At 47.0% G+C, this 19282-nt stretch overlaps 6 protein-coding genes across 6 annotated transcripts; 2 read left to right on the forward strand and 4 right to left on the reverse strand.

The window, feature by feature from the left end:
- Window positions 1-1495: 1495 nt before the first annotated feature.
- On the forward strand, window positions 1496-3924 carry cat1 (catalase catB; the record flags this gene model as incomplete). Its single annotated transcript, XM_056928104.1, has 5 exons — window positions 1496-1789; window positions 1850-2075; window positions 2130-2545; window positions 2602-2766; window positions 2833-3924. The coding sequence occupies 5 exons, from the start codon at window positions 1496-1498 to the stop codon at window positions 3922-3924; spliced, it is 2193 nt and encodes a 730-aa protein (XP_056773831.1).
- A 208-nt stretch (window positions 3925-4132) lies between these two features.
- treA (alpha,alpha-trehalase treA) lies at window positions 4133-7504 on the reverse strand (the record flags this gene model as incomplete). The annotated part of the gene is made up of 3 exons (XM_056928105.1): window positions 4133-5341; window positions 5396-5683; window positions 5738-7504. The coding sequence occupies 3 exons, from the start codon at window positions 7502-7504 to the stop codon at window positions 4133-4135; spliced, it is 3264 nt and encodes a 1087-aa protein (XP_056773832.1).
- A 3753-nt stretch (window positions 7505-11257) lies between these two features.
- On the forward strand, window positions 11258-13097 carry N7478_011892 (arylsulfatase; the record flags this gene model as incomplete). The annotated part of the gene is made up of 2 exons (XM_056928106.1): window positions 11258-11696; window positions 11749-13097. The coding sequence occupies 2 exons, from the start codon at window positions 11258-11260 to the stop codon at window positions 13095-13097; spliced, it is 1788 nt and encodes a 595-aa protein (XP_056773833.1).
- Window positions 13098-14817: 1720 nt separating this feature from the next.
- N7478_011893 (uncharacterized protein) lies at window positions 14818-15525 on the reverse strand (the record flags this gene model as incomplete). Its single annotated transcript, XM_056928107.1, has 1 exon — window positions 14818-15525. One exon carries the CDS (start codon window positions 15523-15525, stop codon window positions 14818-14820), a length of 708 nt encoding a protein of 235 aa, XP_056773834.1.
- An 804-nt stretch (window positions 15526-16329) lies between these two features.
- On the reverse strand, window positions 16330-17478 carry N7478_011894 (non-structural maintenance of chromosomes element 1 family protein; the record flags this gene model as incomplete). Its single annotated transcript, XM_056928108.1, has 3 exons — window positions 16330-16608; window positions 16673-17292; window positions 17364-17478. The coding sequence occupies 3 exons, from the start codon at window positions 17476-17478 to the stop codon at window positions 16330-16332; spliced, it is 1014 nt and encodes a 337-aa protein (XP_056773835.1).
- An 801-nt stretch (window positions 17479-18279) lies between these two features.
- N7478_011895 (zinc finger CCCH domain-containing RNA-binding protein) lies at window positions 18280-19014 on the reverse strand (the record flags this gene model as incomplete). Its single annotated transcript, XM_056928109.1, has 2 exons — window positions 18280-18608; window positions 18714-19014. 2 exons carry the CDS (start codon window positions 19012-19014, stop codon window positions 18280-18282), a joined length of 630 nt encoding a protein of 209 aa, XP_056773836.1.
- Window positions 19015-19282: the final 268 nt, after the last annotated feature.

Here is a 19282-nt window from a genome sequence, read left to right on the forward strand (position 1 = left end):
TACTAGAAATATTTCTTCAGAGAATCGAACTTTTTGTACGCACGCTTATACTACAGCTGTAGACTAGAGCTGTTCACATTGTGTCTGTCTTAATCATGGCCTGGTCTGTGCAGATTCACTATCAGCAGCATGCAGGGCTTTAATTTCAGTCTTTTTTTCAGTGTTTTTTTCATCTCCCTGAACTGGTTATACCAAGAGCAAAATGTAAGAAACAGAAATAGCCCGGCTCCACTTCAGCGAATGGTACGCGAGGCATATTAGGTTCAAATGAAGAACTTCACAGTGCAAGCGAGCTTATCCCGGTTAAAAGTTTTCTAGGCTGCAGAATGGCCAAGTAAGGCCAAGATGTGCAATGCAGGGGTATCATGCAGATCCCAGACCGAACTTGCCTCCGCCACGGCTGGCCAGCACCCTTTTGATTATTGGAAAGTCCGGCGTTTTATTCCATACTCAGCGTCCATACACTGTACACTAGATATGCTACTTACCCCTGTTACAGGGGTTCCTGCCCCGTTCAAGTTGATTGATCCCTGTGATCCAACAGTGGAGACACGATGCAACTGTGGATCCACCAAAATGAAATACTGTAGCTAGCATGCAGGAAACCGTGAGATTCTCAAATTGATTAGCTCCGAAAAAAGCCAAGATGCCAAGCCGAAGATGGTCTGAGGTTTACAAAGCCTGAACACTGACTGGAGTGGATGAAGTCATATCCCCACCTCCCCGCGATCCAGACCAGCGTCATTACCAAGCACAATAGGCTCGACCAAATTGCTTCTTAATCCATATTAACTAGCTACTTCTTGAATCACTAACAGGCTGAATCAGCCAAGAAATCTACGTACGCAATATATCACTTTATTTCTTGCTTATCGCGCTATTTTCGGATTTCCCCCGATGAACGCCCAAGATGTTTAGTAGCTTGGTCACTCCTTGTAGTGGAGATACATCCATTTCATAGTGCTAACACTGCCAAGTCTGCACTTTGCTCTCATTATTTCGATCATCTGACTGGTCCCCGCTGCTTAGCACGGTCTTGGAACGGACCAATTGCAATTTTAGGTCGGGCGATGACCTAACGGTTCCCAGCCCAGCAGCGCATTTGTACCACCTGCAGACACGGATTGATCAAGGGCAATGCAGTATCCAGCCCCACGAATATCCAGTTTGATTTCAAGTAACAAAATTCTAGCCCCGTTTGCTGAAATCATCTCACCGGTATTGTCTAGATGTCTGTTCTATTATTCAGCCCGTGTCTGCTTCACGCCGCGCCCATGTGGTGCATTAGTGCTTGGATCGGCATGAGATTTCCTAATATTTGGACTTTCATTGGCTCCTCCTTGACGAACGTAAATAGAGGAACCTGCATAATTACTCCTCATGATTATAAAAGGACGCCTCGGCACCTAGTTTCTACAACTTTCCCAGATCTTTGAATCTGTGTTCGATCGCAAATACCCACCGCGATTGGGATATTAGAAACAAGGTCACAGCCATGCATACTGCCGTGCTATTAACTAGCCTCGTTGGCATTGCCAATGCTGCTTGCCCTTATATGACAGGTGACCTGCCTGCTGACTCTCTCCACCGTCGTGAGAATGGAGATGCCTCGGCCGACACTGAAGATTTCCTTTCCCAATTTTACCTTAATGATGAAAATGCTTTCATGACTTCGGACGTCGGAGGTCCCATTGAAGACCAGAATAGTCTCAGTGCAGGAGAACGTGGACCAACACTACTCGAAGATTTTATTTTCCGACAAAAGATTCAGCGCTTCGATCATGAACGGGTAATGTCCTTGGGAAAGACCCCATGAAGCAATGCACAGACTAATGCGAATAATTTATAGGTGCCAGAACGTGCTGTCCACGCTCGCGGAGTTGGAGCCCACGGAACATTCACATCATACGGCGATTGGTCAAACATAACAGCCGCATCATTCCTCTCAACGAAAGACAAGGAAACTCCCATGTTTGTCCGTTTCTCAACCGTCGCCGGAAGCCGAGGAAGTGCCGATACAGCTCGCGATGTGCACGGGTTTGCAACAAGATTCTACACCGACGAAGGAAATTTCGGTACGTAATCCATTCTAGCGCGTCGCTTGTACTTTCTTTAACGGTATATTCTAGATATTGTCGGAAACAACATCCCCGTCTTCTTTATCCAGGATGCAATCCTGTTCCCTGACCTGATTCATGCTGTCAAACCCAGTGGTGACAATGAGATTCCTCAGGCTGCGACAGCGCATGATTCGGCATGGGACTTCTTCAGTCAACAAGCCAGCTCTTTGCACACTTTGATGTGGGCGATGGCTGGACATGGTATCCCAAGATCCTTCCGTCATGTTGATGGATTTGGCGTGCACACTTATCGATTTGTTACTGATAAGGGGGCCTCCAAGCTGGTGAAGTTCCATTGGAAGACTCTCCAGGGTAAGGCGAGCTTCGTTTGGGAGGAGGCTCAGCAGACTGCTGGAAAGAATGCGGACTTTATGCGTCAGGATCTATGGGATGCCATTGAGGCCGGTCGCTATCCTGAGTGGGAGGTAAGATTTCCAAACATCACGAATAATGCAGTCGCAATGTGCTAACTGTATACAAGCTGGGTGTTCAAATTATGGACGAAGAAGACCAACTTCGGTTCGGCTTTGATCTTCTCGACCCGACCAAGATCGTTCCAGAGGAATACGTCCCCGTCACTAAGCTGGGCAAGATGACACTAAACCGCAACCCAAGAAACTACTTCGCGGAGACAGAGCAGGTCATGGTATGTCACTCACGTCCCTAGTCTGCAGTCTCCAAGATACATTATTTCTGATATCCCCATTTCCAGTTCCAACCAGGCCACATCGTCAGAGGCGTGGACTTCACCGAAGATCCCCTCCTCCAAGGCCGTTTATTCTCCTACCTCGACACCCAGCTAAACCGACACGGCGGTCCAAACTTCGAACAACTCCCCATCAACCGACCCAGAGTCCCAATCCACAACAACAACCGCGACGGCGCAGGACAAATGTACATTCCTTTAAACAAGGACGCATACACACCCAACACACCAAACAACGGCTCCCCGAAACAAGCGAACCAAACAGTCGGCAACGGCTTCTTCACAACACCCGGTCGTACCACGAGCGGTAAACTGCTTCGCACCGTTAGCTCATCATTCACCGATGTCTGGTCCCAGCCGCGTCTATTCTGGAACTCTCTCGTCGCAGCAGAGAAACAATTCGTCGTTGACGCGATGCGCTTCGAAAACGCCAACGTCGTCAGCTCAGTCGTTCGCAACAACGTCATTATCCAGCTCAATCGAATCAGTCATGATCTCGCTACTCGCGTAGCAGAGGCTATTGGCGTTGATGCCCCGGACGCCGATCCAACATACTACCACCACAATACCTCGGCGCATATCGGGGCATTCGGACGGAAGCTCCAGAAGGTAGAGGGATTGAAGGTTGGATTCCTTGCATCTGTCAAGAATGCATCAACTCTTGCACAGGGCTCTGCACTACAGGCACAACTTACATCGGTCGGTGTTGATGTTTTTGTTGTCGGTGAGAGGATGGCTACAGGCGTGAACCAGACATATTCCGCGTCTGACGCGACGAATTTCGATGCTGTGATTGTTGCTGATGGAGCAGAGGCACTATTCGGATCACGATCTTTGACTGCATTGCAGAATAAGGCTGGGGCCACTTCGTTGTATCCGGCTGGTCGGCCTTTGGATATCCTTGTTGATGCGTTTAGATTCGGAAAGCCTGTTGGTGCTGTTGGGAAGGGAGGCTCTAGTGCGCTTCAGGCTGCGCAGATTTCATCTGATCGGGAGGGTGTTTATGTGGAGAATGTAGTTGGCGACGCGCTTGCGAAGGATATTCACGATGGATTGCGAACATTTAAGTTCTTGGATCGATTTGCGCTGGACGCGTAAGCAATGTACGAATTTAGGAGCTGTAACTTTGTATAGCGATGCGAATGCTGTTAATTGATTTCTCTTATTCGAATTCCATGGATGACCTGCACAAGCTGTGAATAAAGAAAATAAGAAGACAATTGATTGCGGTGAAATTTAATTAAGCGCCCTATGTACTAATAATAAGATGTTGCGGCATGCTCAAATTTTTGATGGAGCTCGACCTCTAATTCTGAGGGAGGAACTGTCGACGACGACGCATAAGCCCCTCATCGGTCAGACTTGCTGCACGCACCCCCAGCTTTCTCTGCTTATTTTGGGCGCCCGACGTCTGATTGTTGCTCTGGCCGAGAATAGCCCATTCGGCCACGGTCGCACCAGTTCCGTTCTTGTGACGGACGTCAACCTCATCAAGACCCTGGTTGCCGATAATGAATAGAGAGGCAAACTTGGCGGCACGGATAGGCGAGGGGAGAGTCACATTTGTGGTGTTGCCAGTGGGGATCTCAATGACATTGAGATCGGTGGTCTCTTCACTGTAAGGATCTGAGAGTGTGATGTTTGTCAACGCTGTCGCGACAGTATAAGATGTATTGTCGCTAGATGGATAATATGCGACCGCAGCATCTTGAAGACTTTCGTTGTGGAATATCACGGTCGCGTTGACAGGAGGCGCCTGGCCCCACTCGAACGCGAAACCGGTCACTATGGAACCAGCCTCGTTACCGAGAGACACGGTGATAGAGCTCCAGTTTGCTGCCAAGGCCGGTTGCCACTTTGTGGACGAAGCACCATCAATGGCTGAGATCGGGAACTGGCCTGGCTCGTACGAATCCAGGGAGTCCACAGGCCGGCACTGCACAAGGTTTCCTGCAATGCTGTTCGTTGATCCAATCTGGCGGTTGGGTACCACCACGGAGCCCTTGACAGGCAGTCGGTATGTTGTTGAGTTTGATTCAGAGCCAACGCTGATACTGATAGGCTTCTTCGCAAAGCGACGGTCCGCAGTACCGAGTGGAGAAGTACTGCAAGCACGACTAATTGTAGTGTGGGTATAGTTGGACCAGGCAGAAATGGGCCACCCGCGCCAATAAAATGTGCGATATTTCAGGTAAGGGATCTGGGGCGGCAAGTTGGGATCGATGTGCAGAATGTCATCAGGCTCAAGGCGCAGTCCCAAGTAGCCATACAAGACAACCTGGTTGGAGCCACCGTGTCCAGTGAGGAACGGGAATGCTGGGTGGGTACCACCGTTGGTTGTAGAGTTATCAATGAGCTGTTCGGACATCTGGAAGAATGGGGCCCTGGCATATGGCTTGAAAGCATACTGGGCGTAGGTGTAGGCTGAACATCCGGACGGAGACATATCATTCGCCACGATAGAGAAGATGGCCCAGGTCATGGCAGGGCCATCAGCCGATTGCTTCGCGGCATACTGTTTACATGTTAGACCTTCAAGTTCGATTCGTGTTAGGGAAGATTTGCTTACATAGTCCAAATCATCCAGTGAGTCTTGTGTGCTGTAATTAGATGTGTATCCGAGAGGGAATGTATCTAAGACCACATCCGCCTGCTTGACGACCGCGCTGCCATTCATGGTGGTAAACTCGAGGGTTACTCCATTTTCACGGAGGACCAAGACATTGGAAGCCATGTTATCCCATGTTGAGTTCTCCTCAAATCCAAATTGTTGACGGAAACTATTCGCATTTTCGAGAGTTGAGGCAATGAGTGGCATGGTGAAACCACCCGCATCGACTTGGTTTGCATACTCATCCTAGACTTCTTATTAGAGATTAAAATAAAATATTGGATTAATTTGCGGGCTTACCGGATCAGTCATGTTCGTAACAGTCCAGTAAGAACCATTCGGCTTCAACAGATCTGCGTATAAAGTGGCCACAGAGTCATAAATTGGGAAGAGGCTGTTTTTGAAGAACTGAGTGTCACCAGTAGTGACCCACTGATTGATCAATGTTAAGCCAATATCCCCATTTAAGTGGTATTCATAATCCCAGCAAGGGCCAGTGGCAGTACAGTTTCCGTAGCGCCCACTGGTCCACGGGTAAATAGCCGCGGATGGAGAAAATTGAGTCTGATTCTGAGAGCCGACGAAGGATGTGTTGATATTCTGCTGGGCTTGGCCGTAGAGTTTCAATCGGTAGTTTGTAATGCGTTGCGCAGCCTCAGGATGCGATGCAGCGAGACCAGGGTGCATCCAGAGATCAGCATCCCAAAATACCTGACCAGCATAAGAATCAGAGGTCAATCCACCAACGGAAATACTGTCAGTATTTAAAGTAGATGACGATGAAGCATTGATCGCATTATTTCCGACGGTATTCTGTAGTAGATAGTAGGTGTTCGCGACGGCAATCACTGCAGAGTCGATGATAATAGTATCGGCTGGCAGGGTACCATTTGGAAATGCATATCGATCGACGGAGTCCTCGGGCATCACACTCGCCCATTCAGTGACATGTGAGCGAAGTGACTTGGCATATCCATTGCTGAGAGCGTTCGAACAGGCACTCTTGGCGACCTGCTGTGGCTGATCAAATGCGTCCGAGGAGGCTCCGCCAACAAACTTCCTGACATAAGCCACCTTTCCGGCTTTGAGGTTGACGGTCACAGATTGGGCAATCGACGCGTTGTTGGAACTAACATACGGCCTGTCTGTCGCAATGTTCTTTGAAGATAGATCGACGCCTGGGCTTCCAGTGATGTTCGCATAAATGTAGGCGGTAACATTGGAAACGCCTACAGGGCTAACAGCAGAGTAAATCGCTCCGCTGTCTTCTCCAGACCCCACGAAATCGGTTCGGACGGCAGATTGACCATCAAGAACATTTACCACTGTGGCATTGGTGTCGATTGTTGAGACAATCTGCATATCAACGACAGCCTCATTAATGTTAAGTTTGTTGGCAAAAACACGGTATGTGATGTTGTATGATCCATCGGCGTTCTGAGGGCTCCATGTATATGACCAGGTAAGCACGCCTGATTTGAAATCGTAGATTGAATTGAAATTGGAGATGGTAGAATTATCCACTGTCGCATCTAGGTAATTGTCGTCGCCAAGGTCCAGAATTAAGCCACTCCAGTGCGGAACACCACTGATGACACTATCCCAGCCATACTGAGACAGCCATTCGTAGTTAGTCTGGTTTGTATTTGGCTGGGCATCAAAGAACCCGCTGATGGTCGCGAAGGATTGGCGTTTGGAATACAGAGGCCAGCCACTGATGCCGTCGCCGCCATCGTCTGCTGAGTCTGCTTCAAAAAATGGGCCAACGCTAGCAACATTGATACCCAAATAGCCGTTTGCGACAGAACCTCTTGTTTGAAACTGGCCTTGCTCCAGATTTGTAGTTGACAGGAGCCAGTTATCCTCGTCCCAGGTGACACTGTCGAAATCGGTTTGATAGACATTGCTGCTAAAGTTACCCGCTGAGTTGGGGCCTGTATATCTGCGAATTGACTTCGCGATGCGTTGTTTGGGAGAAGACGAGGATGAACAAGTTGTTCCGGCTACTAAAGGAAGTAAATCCAAGAGCAGGGGGGCCACTGCCCAGACAGAGTGTTTGAACTGCATGTTGCAGTTGATCACTCTGTGTGGTACAGATATGAAATAAAGCGAATGCTATTCAATGCGACAGGATATTTAAATACCTCAGAAACTGAATAGCAGGTTAGTAGGTAACATTCAGCACTGAGTGTTGTCGGTCAAAGAGGTTGTCAGTAGAGTTAACCAGGGAAGGTGCACGGTGGGTAAGAGAGATTTAAATGACAAAATTTGTTGCCCTGTGCCAAATGAAGGGAGGTAAGCTGCCGATCAGGAACTATATGGCACGATATGTACGTCGCTCGGGCCCTTCCCATGAGCTCAGTGGAATGTGGGGAACAAAGCTTACTTGGCGTAGCAATCGGGATTAAAATGCCGCTCGGCCAAGAGTGATACGAGCTGGGGCGATACTCGGTGGAGTCCAAGTCGATGCGCCTCTTGGAAAACAAGGTATGCGATGTCGTAGGAGGCTACTGCCAACTTCCAATACTTTTTTTACCCTTCGCCGGAAGGTCCGGGACCTGGGTGTTGCCGACAAGCCATGGCACTATGATTGACCATTGACCATCGTCCGCGTGAAGCCGATAGCTCTTACGGGCTGGCGCCGAAAGTATTGGGTGGGTTCGTCCAAATGGAGGCTTCGGGACGGCACAATCGTCATCGAGTGGAAGAGAGTTCTGGGTCCAAACTTTATGCGGGGTTAATTGGTGTTGGCGTGGAGTGGCTGGGGTCCCGCAAATGCCCCGACAAAAACCCGTTTTCTCGGTGGGACCTTCCATGACAGGCAGGTGGGTTCTGATAAGTTTGATGAAAAAAAGTCTGCCTGCAGAGCAATTAGGTAAATGGCAAAGTACAGAGTGGAGTAGAGATATAAGGGGGAATGGTGTTAATTATGAAAGTATCGGATCGCGATGGGCGGTGTTGGTGGCTTTTTCTGCCTCAGGCCGCCATCTCATACTCAATATCGGGCGTAAGCCAGACACTGTTAGGTAATGTCCGATATAAGAATAAAACAGTCCACAAGGAAGTATTGACGGCGAGAAAATGGCATTGACAATAATGAAAAAGTACCATTTTCAGTGGAATGAAAGCATCAACAATTAGTCGTTCCTATCTGGTAGTAACTACTAAGCTGTGCTACTGCTACTGCTACTGAAAGTAAGACATCACATTATATCTTGAAATCAAAATTTATCTACACGGCACTGGCATGAACGCACGCTTACATACAAGCTAGTACATAGAGGCCATGGCGGTTATTACAGATGATTTTAGATTTTCATATAACTAAGTTTCGTATGGCGCTAATAGGCTGTTGGTTTCAATTATTTGTCGTTCAATGTCGCAGAAACGCCTTACCAGAAGCTGCATCTGTTCTTGCTGTATCCTCTTGCCATAGCTTATTCCTGTGGCTGTCGGCATAGTCACATACGCCTTTGATGACGACACAAGGCATCGTATCTCAAACCCTGGAGTCTTCCATTTCAAAGGCAATCACTTTCGTCTCCTTGGCAATGTTGTCCCGATCTAACCCTGACTTCAAAACAGTGTCTCCGGACGTAATCAACTCTAAATACTTCACAGTCCTTGGAGGCTTCATGGTGCTTATGAATATATCCTCGATCAAACAGCTTATCGTTTTCCTCGCCCGGGTAAGTTACTTGGCGATACCCATATTTTGAGGCATCAAGGTCATCAAGATAGCCCGCTATCCTGGTCTCCATATTTGATCGATGTGCAGTGGTTTCCAGTCTAGAAAACAGAGATGAGATCTCTCGATCAGGTCTCCCTAGTTGATCATAGACTGTTGACTTTCGTAGAAGTTTATCAGGGCAGCGCCTCCCAAAGTCGTATTGCACAATTCCTTTGCAGAACCTGTTGGAAGAGCTTGAAGCAGTAGGCCTGAAAGGACATGAAAAGGTAGAGTAATCATCAACAAAGGCTATCACTGCTTCTCCACTGGACCACACTGAATTCACCCTCAAACGATTCAATTGACACGTCTATGAAATTTGACACTGTTTCCCATGGAGTGAAACGGCTTCTTGAGCTCGAGAATGTAGAAGTCGAAAGTTCAAGCCCACGCAGTAATTTTTGGCTAAACATTGACTTTGAATAACTTTGAAAAAGGAAGATAATTCCCACTCTGTTTATCAATCCGAGACGGGTGAGTGATCTGACCTTCCGCTCATAATAGTGACACGCTTAATCCTATCTGTCTCGCAGATAGAGCACAATGGGCGCCTAGGCTAATAGTAATTCGCTACGTAGAGATCCGCAATCAGTTTGAAGAACTCGAATCGATGGCACCGCAGCAGCCTCAACTCTTAGGGGGACTTTAGCGTGATGATCCGACTCAACCATTTTCTTCGAGCTTCGATACAGTCGCCTCAGCAAGAAATCGGTGTATTAATGTAAAGCCATATTCAAACTTTCGTATCCGCCTACCAGCTCCTGAGAGCGAATGTGACTACATCAGCGCTTCCCCTATTACATTGAAAGACTCAGCTACAAGCTTGGAGCGAAAGTACATTGTCACTCAGGTAAGTAGTATACTTTTGTCTAGAATTGTCTATAAAAGCCACGCGGAGGCTTATTCATTTCTTCTCTCAAAAGGGCCCAATAATTGGGGAAATATGCCACTTTTGAAAACTGGTATTTCACGTGAGCAAGGAAGAAGCCGTAATTTTCCTGCTGACTCCACTCGTCGAAGATGGTCGGCGGAAGTGCTGCCAATACTTTCCACTGGATCTCAATAACCCTGGATTGAGTTTCACTGCAAATAGTGAGACCGTGGCAGTGGAGGATGAGAATCTTGAAATCTTTGAAACAGTGAGACTACTCAAAACATCCTTCGATGCTAAGTCTCGGTCTGAGGTTCGTGAATTGAAACTTACTTTCGGCCATCACTCAAAGACTGTGTGGCACTTGCGCTTTGCCGGCTGGGCAAACCATATTCAACCTGAAGGAGCCGATCGCCTAGCATTGTTAGATTTAATCGAACTCGTTCGCTCTAAACATCAACCTGACAGTCCACCTATCGTGCACTGCAGTGCGGGTGTTGGATGAACGGGCGTATTCATCGCCCTGGACCATCTTCTCTATGAGCTGGATTCGGGACAACTGCAGTATAATACAAATTCCGAGGGTGGTCCGGTGTACGAATGCGTGAGCAGCGAATGAGGTGGTATACAATGAGACGCAGATGGGGATCATATATGACGTTCTACGCGAACAGGTTGAAATCAAGATCGAGCGAATCTCCGGCCTGCTCGAGGGAGGATCCTAAGAGATCGATGTAAACCCTCGGTCTGCAAAAATACCTAACCTGGATTTTGGTGACCATTCTGATTCATAGCGAAGTTCCAAGTTTTACCTTTCAATATATCACAGCAATTTAATGTATGATACTACTGTATATCTTTATACATAGTCCGATCGGGGATCCGTAAAAACATCTTCAATGTTGCTTCTAATAAGATAATATTGAAGCATATATGTTTAAATAAACAACTTGAGTTATGAAGTTATTACTACTACTCTGCACAATATAGATTCGCCTTCTGAGACTAATGATGGTCTGAGGTATCCAACATACTTCTTTTGGCGAGACCCGAGCGAGATCCGAGGCGATACCCGACGGGCTGTCAACTACCAAAATGCGGGGCATATAAAACCCGCGACCATATATGCAAGGTGGGCGAAGCTGACGTGCAAAAAAAGGAATTCAAATCATCTTATTCATGAACGAGGGGGAGATCGCCAAATAAAATACTCCACGAAATGACACGGCCCAACTTTCTCATTATCGTCGCCGATGATCTCGGCTTTAGCGACTGCAGCTGCTTTGGCTCTGAAATTCAAACACCGAACATTGACTCTCTTTCCAATGCAGCGGGTGGAATGCGGTTCAACTCGTTCCATGTTGCGGCGGCATGTTCACCTACTCGGTCAATGATCATGACCGGCACAGATCACCACTTAACTGGATTGGGACAATTATCTGAACATATACGCAATTCGCCTGCTCATCAAGGTGCACCAGGTCACGAAGGATATCTCAATGAAAGAGTTGTAGCGATTCCGGAGTTACTCAAAGAAGGCGGATATCACACTATGATGTCTGGGAAGTGGCATCTAGGACTGAAGAAAGAGTATGGACCCCATATGCGAGGCTTTGAGCGATCATTCGCGTTACTTCCTGGGTGTGCGAATCATTATGGTATGTGAATCTAGAAGAATATTTAACACTATAATTTAACAAGTCGAGTCAGGATATGAGCCTCAATACGGAAATATTCTCGAAGAACCACCCAGGTTCTTTGAAACAGCCATAACAGCACTACACATGGAGAATGGGGAGTACCTCAGCGAACTACCAGAAAACTTCTACTCATCCGACTACTACGCATCAAAACTCATTGAATATTTCAGTGATCGCTCCGAAGAAGAAAGGTCCAAGCCTTTCTTTGCTTACCTACCTTTCTCTGCACCTCACTGGCCACTCCAAGCACCAAAGGCCTCAATGGATAAATACCGTGGAATCTACGAGGATGGCCCTGAAGCTCTTCGTCTCCGCCGCCTACAAAAATTGAAAGATCTCGGAATGGTCGCACCAGAAGTTGTTCCACACGATATCGTCACCGTATCCGGGGAACCGGAAGAATGGGACAAAATGCCAGCTGATGAGCGAGCCAAATCTGCCCGATCGATGGAAGCATTCGCCGGAATGGTAGATCGGATGGACGAGAACATCGGCCGAGTTATCCAGCATCTGAAAGAGACAGGAGAATACGATAACACGATCATTTATTTCATGTCGGATAATGGAGCTGAGGGAGCTAGTTACGAGGCTACTCCTCTTATTGGCGATAACATTGTCGAGCATGTCCAGAAATACTATGATAACTCGTTGGAGAATATTGGTCGGAAAAACTCTTTCGTCTGGTATGGAAGCCGGTGGGCACAGGCTGCTACTGCGCCGTCGAGGCTGTACAAAATGTTTTCTACTGAAGGTGGATGTCGGGTTCCGCTTGTTGTTAAGCCGGTTAGGAATCGGAATGGTGGTGGTCAGGTTGTTGATTCTTTCTGCACGGTGATGGATATGGTTCCTACTATTTTGGACTATGCGGGATTACAGCATCCAGGAAGTGTGTGGAAAGGAAAGCAGATTGAGCCTGTTCGTGGTGTCAGTTGGAAGCCATTTCTCGATTCTATGGCTGCCCCTGGATCGAAAAGTGCCGCTGGAATGCTGGCTATTCATAGCGAAGACAGTGTTACTGGATGGGAGATTGCGGGGAGCGGTGGACTTCGCAAAGGCCAATTCAAAATTACTTATGTTCCTTTGCCGCGGGGACCACAGCGCTGGGAGTTGTTTGATATTGTTGAGGATCCTGGTGAGACCACTGACTTGAGTGAAAAGCGACCTGATGTATTCAACGAGATGCTTCGGCTTTGGGGCGTGTATTGTAAAGAGGTTGGTGTGGTCGGTCTCGCTGGTGAACTGAAGGACGAACATGTTATTGAAGGTGTCCGCGACGAGTTCGAAGATACAGGTTCTTGGATCAGATTCATTGGCAAGAAGGACATTCCTGCTGAAATTGCACACAAGGTTCCTAGTTAGAGATCCGGTATACATTTCTTGCACTCATTTTAGAATCATTCTTTTAATAGATAGTTTGCAGTTCAGTACAATATATTAAGAATACCCAAAATTCCACGGATCCCAAGTCAAATATTCCGAAAAGTAATTCGCCATTTGCAAATAAGAATCAATGTCAGGAACCTCCTCATCTCCGCCTGTGATAAGATCATCAATCTCTAAATTTCCTTCATTCACATTCGTCGTTGGATCATCAGCCGGCTCAAAGGTAGGTGTATCAGTATTTCTTGTATGGTTATTTTCAATAGCCGCCGATTGCCTCAGTTCACGAATTGCTGCTGCTTTATTAGGCCAGGGTATTTCTTTCCATGACATTCGATAAAGAGCAAACGGGTGAAGATGGTGAGCCTGTGGTGTTGTTTCTTCACTATTCGAGCTTTGAGGACTGTTCAAATAATAAGCATAAGCTACTTACGGCTGATGATTTGCATAACTTGCCTTTTATTATTTCTAATGAGCCACTGATCTGCAAGCTCTGAGAATCCAAATTCATGAAGCAGCTTTGATAGTGAAGAGATCTACGAATGATTAATATATTATATGACCATGCGATCCTCAACACTCACCAACATATCCCTTTTCTTATCCCAGGGAAACATGAAATCTAAAGCTTCGAGATTGGTGGCAATATTTTGCTTGACAACATCTTGGTCTAGTCGCATGCAGGTACGAGCATAGACAATTTGAATCTTAGAAGACTCGTATGCGCATATAGCACAAGAAGAGTCAACTAGTGGTTTTTTCCTCCGCTGCAAAGTCATCCGAAGAATATTCGTAATTGCCTTGGCATGATCGACGCATTGGGACTGCATATGCTGTTCGATTCCTGGTCGATGTGTCTCGATGACAGTCGATAGCGGAAATTGATAACCTGGCAAGGCAACGCGATACAAGTCGCAAAAGCATTGATGATAGAGAAGGTGCAATGCGTAAAAAGCTGGAAGTTGGTTACTTTCTTCATGAATGTATGCATTCATTTCATTGAGTTGCAAATGCCGGGGAAGAGAATCGCCGCACTTCTCAAGGTTGGCAATCAGGACATCTAATTTGGGTAATACTTCAAGTGCCGAGTCCCGGATTAGGCTATGATTTGTCAGATTTCATCTTTGGAGTGTTGTAAGAGAGGCTTACCGTAGAACTTGTTTCCTCAGGTACATTATGTGCACATAATATGCTTCAAGACACACGTTTGGAGTCTTGGCAAGCTCATCTGCAAAACTTTCCCCTTCGCAAAGCATACCAGTTTCACACGTCAACTGAAGAGTAAACTCTCTACCAGAGCACGGTAGTCTTGTTCTCGGTGCTGAAGGCCAGTTGGAAATCAAATCCACCCCAGAACTGATCGCCACGTCCAAGATGTAGCAGGACCAGACTAGTCGACGTCTGGCCTCTTTCTCTGCGACTAGGAGACCACCGGGTATTCCCTCGAGACTTTCAATTGTTGCTTCGGAATCAAGCCGAAGTAATTGAGCAAGACGAGAGCAGATGCCAGAGATCATGAATGCTGTGCTTTCCTGGCCAAATCGCATGTGCCATTCGCATAGAAGTACAAGAGCCTTTTGATATTAGCCCTTTTCATGATACAGTAAGTACTGATAAGTTTACCATCAAGTTTGAGATACTCGGAAATGAAATATTGAGAAAAGCTAGTTCCTGGGCACGGCCTGCCCAATCCCCAGTTCTAGGCGAGTTGTCGATGAATCTTGAAATAGACAACATTAAACATGCACTTTGTTAGGAGAGACAATTCATACCTTGATCCAAAAGCGCATATTATATGCACGAGTGCTTTTCCGAAATCCTCTTTAATTTTTCCTCGGTCTAACGACTGCATGAACGATGGCTTGTGCACAAAGCCCAGACACCGCAGCGGATGAATATGCACGAAATAAGTATCAACGAGATGCCTCAATTCCTGCAGATCATCAGGAAGCGGTACTGCCGAAGACACTTCGTTGATTAGATCGACACTCCCTATCCTCTCGGTGAAGATTGAAGTATCCGGTCCTTCGCCTGAGGCACTGATAACCCGCGCAGGCGGTGATAGTGACACAGCTCTAGAATTCGAAGCATTCTCATCACTATGCCGTCGATCCCGATCATCGGAATAAATACAAGGAAGCGATCTCGATTCACATCTCTGACAACGTGGTTTCCCGCGATCGCATCGTAACTTTGCCGCCTGGCATTCATGGCAAGCACCCACAACCCGTCTTCGACGACCAGCATGGCGAAAAGCACTGTTGACTCGTGCACGGAGCTCTGCTGATGATAGTTTTTCCTCCGATAAACCGGGACAATCTAGTCCCATGCGAGTACAGCCATCACAAGGGCCCGTTGGATCGCTACATTTGACCTGGCTGATGTCAGTGAAAGTCCCGGCAGGCATCTTGGGAGTCGGGAACCAATACTTTGCGCGCTTTACATATTAAGCAGCCTGGAAATTGTAATTAGTTTTGGAGGTTTCTAAGTGTATGAAGAATTACCTGATCTTCCTCTTCTTTTGGTCGGCATTTTTATAGTCACAATGAAGATGGATTAGAATGGAGAAATGAACCGGGAAGATGTCGGGAGGCGGAAGCGAGTTCCGAGGGAAACACAGATACCACCATATCGCGATAGATAAAAGATGAAACGAAGTTAATGATGAATAAAGTATTTATTCGATGTCTTTAATTATGGCTATGGCTATGTAGAGATAGCCTAGTATTCTGTATAGGCATTATGTATTCAGGGTTCTTATGGGTTTGCCATTGTTGCCGACATCCGATATGGCCAAAACAGCCCGCGGATTCAATATCCGAGTCTCACGACATTCGTATGGCACCAAGTTCTTACCTTATTTCGATAGCTGCTGTAGCGGTGCTGGGTTCGATGTCTCCTCGCAGAAAATAAAACGTACGTATGACTCGATTCGTAGTTTCCAAAGGGGCCCAGGGCCTGGTTGGGTCGTCTCTGGCAGACAGCGATCAGGAACAATCGGGTTCAGAATTGAACAAGACAAAATGCCAACTATGCCAGACTAATAACGAGTATACCCAGAGACATAGGCGGTAGTGTGCCGTTTTGTGGTATTCACTCTCGAGCAAAGCAAGAGACATCACAGGTCACCGGGCCAGTAGGTCATGACCTCTCGTTCTCGGCGTTCGAGATCGCCGATCAAGAGATACCAAGCGGTCTAACATTTCAATGTTCAACCCTCTTCGTCGGCGCCTGCGTCTTCGCCACTACCTCCTTCTTCATCCTCATTTCCATCATATCCACGTACCACCGCAGGTGAACGAATAGACTGTCGAGCATCGCTAGCCCTGTTTCGATTCATGGCTCTCACGGCTCTCTCGCCAACATATTTGTCCCCAGGCCAGTCTTTCTTGCATACTGGACACTTTTCAGCCCGGTGAATACGAAAGAAGTTGTGCATGCAATGATCATGGAGTCGGCCTGGGCACTCGCGGTCGCCACATCGTTGTCCCTAATAAAACAGGTTACTTATTGACTGCAATCGACACTGGAGGTAAAATACGAAAGCGGCATACCACAGTAATTATATCCTTGCAGGCAGCGCAGAACTTGATACGATCCGCTCTTCGTCCGTCCGACTCATCATCATTGTATTCCGCAACCAACCATCCACGTAATTCCATTAGTCCCCGAGGACTCAAACTGAAGTAGCTTTTTTCACTCTTTTCAAACCACCCTTCTTCAACGAGCTGATTCATCATGGTTTCAGCTTGCGTTAGACTCAAATTGTTCGCTGCCCCGTCTTGTGCTGGCTGAGTCTCGCCAATCGTTGATCGTCGTCGATTGGCTTCAGTCGCTGTGCGGAGATTGACAGCTTCCATGGGTGTAATGACCATTCCTTCACAAATACGGGTGTTATTTTTCTCGAACATGCAATCAAGGACGCGCTTCAAAAAGGCAATCTCGTCTGCGGAGTAGGATGTCGCGAGTTGCGTTAGAGAGTCACTGGTAGTATTTACAAGAGCGTACACCCTTGTTGGCGAGTTATCTGTATTCTCTTCATCGTTTTGTTTTGATGTTTGGCGTAAAGAACTTCTGATCTCAAGGTCGAATTGAGAAATAGCGGTGTTGGCGGCGCCGACGTACGATGTGAAGTGTTCTTCGGTGATATCTCCCACGTCAACCTCTCGGTTTTCTGTTCGTATTGAGCCATAATTAGCAGGGGTACTTTTAGTTTGAGGGAACTTGTATAAGACCTCAACTCACCGCGTGCGGAGATAATTGCAGCTAGTATGGGCTGAGCTTCCTCGAAGGTCATAGACGAGCGACCCATGAAAGCCTGCAAAAAGGCTCGGTTGCTGTCATCATATTCATTGTCCATGTTGGCAGTAATTTACACTCTCTTATTTCGGTGTAAAAGAAGGTGATTAAAGAGCGACTAGCATTAGTGGTTGAATATCAAAGATCGAATAATTGAAGAACGCGAATTGACGCGACGCGGGGAACGCCAAGACTTGCAGCTTGCCGGGATAAAGAGCTGTACATAGTCCGGTTCTTTGACATGATTTTGGTGATATTTCATTTTATTTCCTGCAAGGAATAAGTAGAAAAGCAAGATTCGACGTTAGAGCTTATTCTGCGGGAAATTTGATGTTATAATGAATGCTTCAAAGTTGCTTCTATTAGTATGGAGCATTATTGATTGACCAGGACCATATCCATAGTACTATACATTCAATCTTCCTAGTAGCTATCCCGGTGGAATTCTCCAAAATGCAATTCGTTCCATAAGTATCCCATCCGAATACACAAATGCTTATTCATACTAGCCTTGATTTTCAAAGGGGCACCCGCATATACCTTCTACTATGTAGTCCCCGACTTGCGTCCACTAAATCGATAGACAGTCACTGCTTCACGCTATAAGTTTAAGTATTTCCCATCGTCTAGAAGATAAAGGAACAATCATGTGATAAATCAATTCATTTGCAGTTTTGATATCATGACATAAAATACAAAGTGCCAATCAGCAAAAGAGAATGCCGAAACCCCAATCCCCAGACGCTCCGCGCAAAGGAGGTGAATCGCACCACCGACTGACATCACCTAACGCCAAAGATGAAAGAAACACACAAGAAACTAGTCTGTCAGAGAAAAGGAAACGAAAAAGATGAATTACACCCTAAAACCTCCGTCGAGTAGGTTCGGGGGTAGGACTGCGAGTAGCGCTTCGAGGGTCACGACCACGCTCCTTCAACCATTTCTTTGTGCTAAGTCTCATATCGCGATCGAGCTCCGCGGAGGGATCCTTGCGATGGATGAAGTTGCAGAATCCTCCTCGGACACATCCCTCCCCACTATTCAGACGACAACATGCTTCTCGGAAATCTGTCACGGGCGATAATTCGCAGTATATAGGTCTTGCGGCGTACCATCGTGAATTGAGGGTGTCGCATGCTGCTTGGGCATCTTCTTCGTATTTAAACCGAGCGTAAACGTTGCCGATGAGGTCTAAAGAAAAGAAAAGACGTGGTTAGTAACTTCCTTGCGTACGTTTGTCTATCCTAGCCTACCCTGCCAGTATAGGTTAGACATAGGTAGGTTCAGGTCACTCACGATCATTGTTGTTGTCGCAAACGACCAACTCCTCAAGTTCACCGTACTTGCACATCTCACACCACACATCCTCGTAGAAGGCATCGAAGTGATTCTGCAGCTGGCTGGGGTTCATCTTATTCTTGGGGTCGTAGGCTGGGTTCTGGTACATGTTCGGCATCAAGACGGTCTGCGAATAGGAGGGCTTGACATGTTTACGGGAGCAGCGATCTCCGTGCCGACATGCGCCGATCTTGTAGTAGAAAGAGCAATTGACCTTGTCCTGCTCTGTACCGAAAATGGAAGCGAGATAGTTGGCCATGGTAAGGGGGTGTGTAGGCGCAGCGGCACCGAGTTAGGGATGGGCTGGAGGATGCGAAAGGGATTATCTGCACAGTCGGAGGTGCAGGGGCGAAAGATGGGAGGATTCACGGGGTTGCGGAGCGGTCACCAAATGTTGCTTTGATATCGAATGCCTGAAGTTTCTGGAGAGCTCCACGACTTTTATGACTAAGCGGGGACAGCTTTGTGGAACAACAATATTCCGACTTATATATGGGATGCAGATGAACTTCACAGAAAATGTACTC

The sequence above is a fragment of the Penicillium angulare genome, assembly GCF_028827245.1.
Source record: "Penicillium angulare strain IBT 27051 chromosome Unknown utg000009l_segment0_segment0, whole genome shotgun sequence".
NCBI lineage: Eukaryota > Fungi > Ascomycota > Eurotiomycetes > Eurotiales > Aspergillaceae > Penicillium > Penicillium angulare.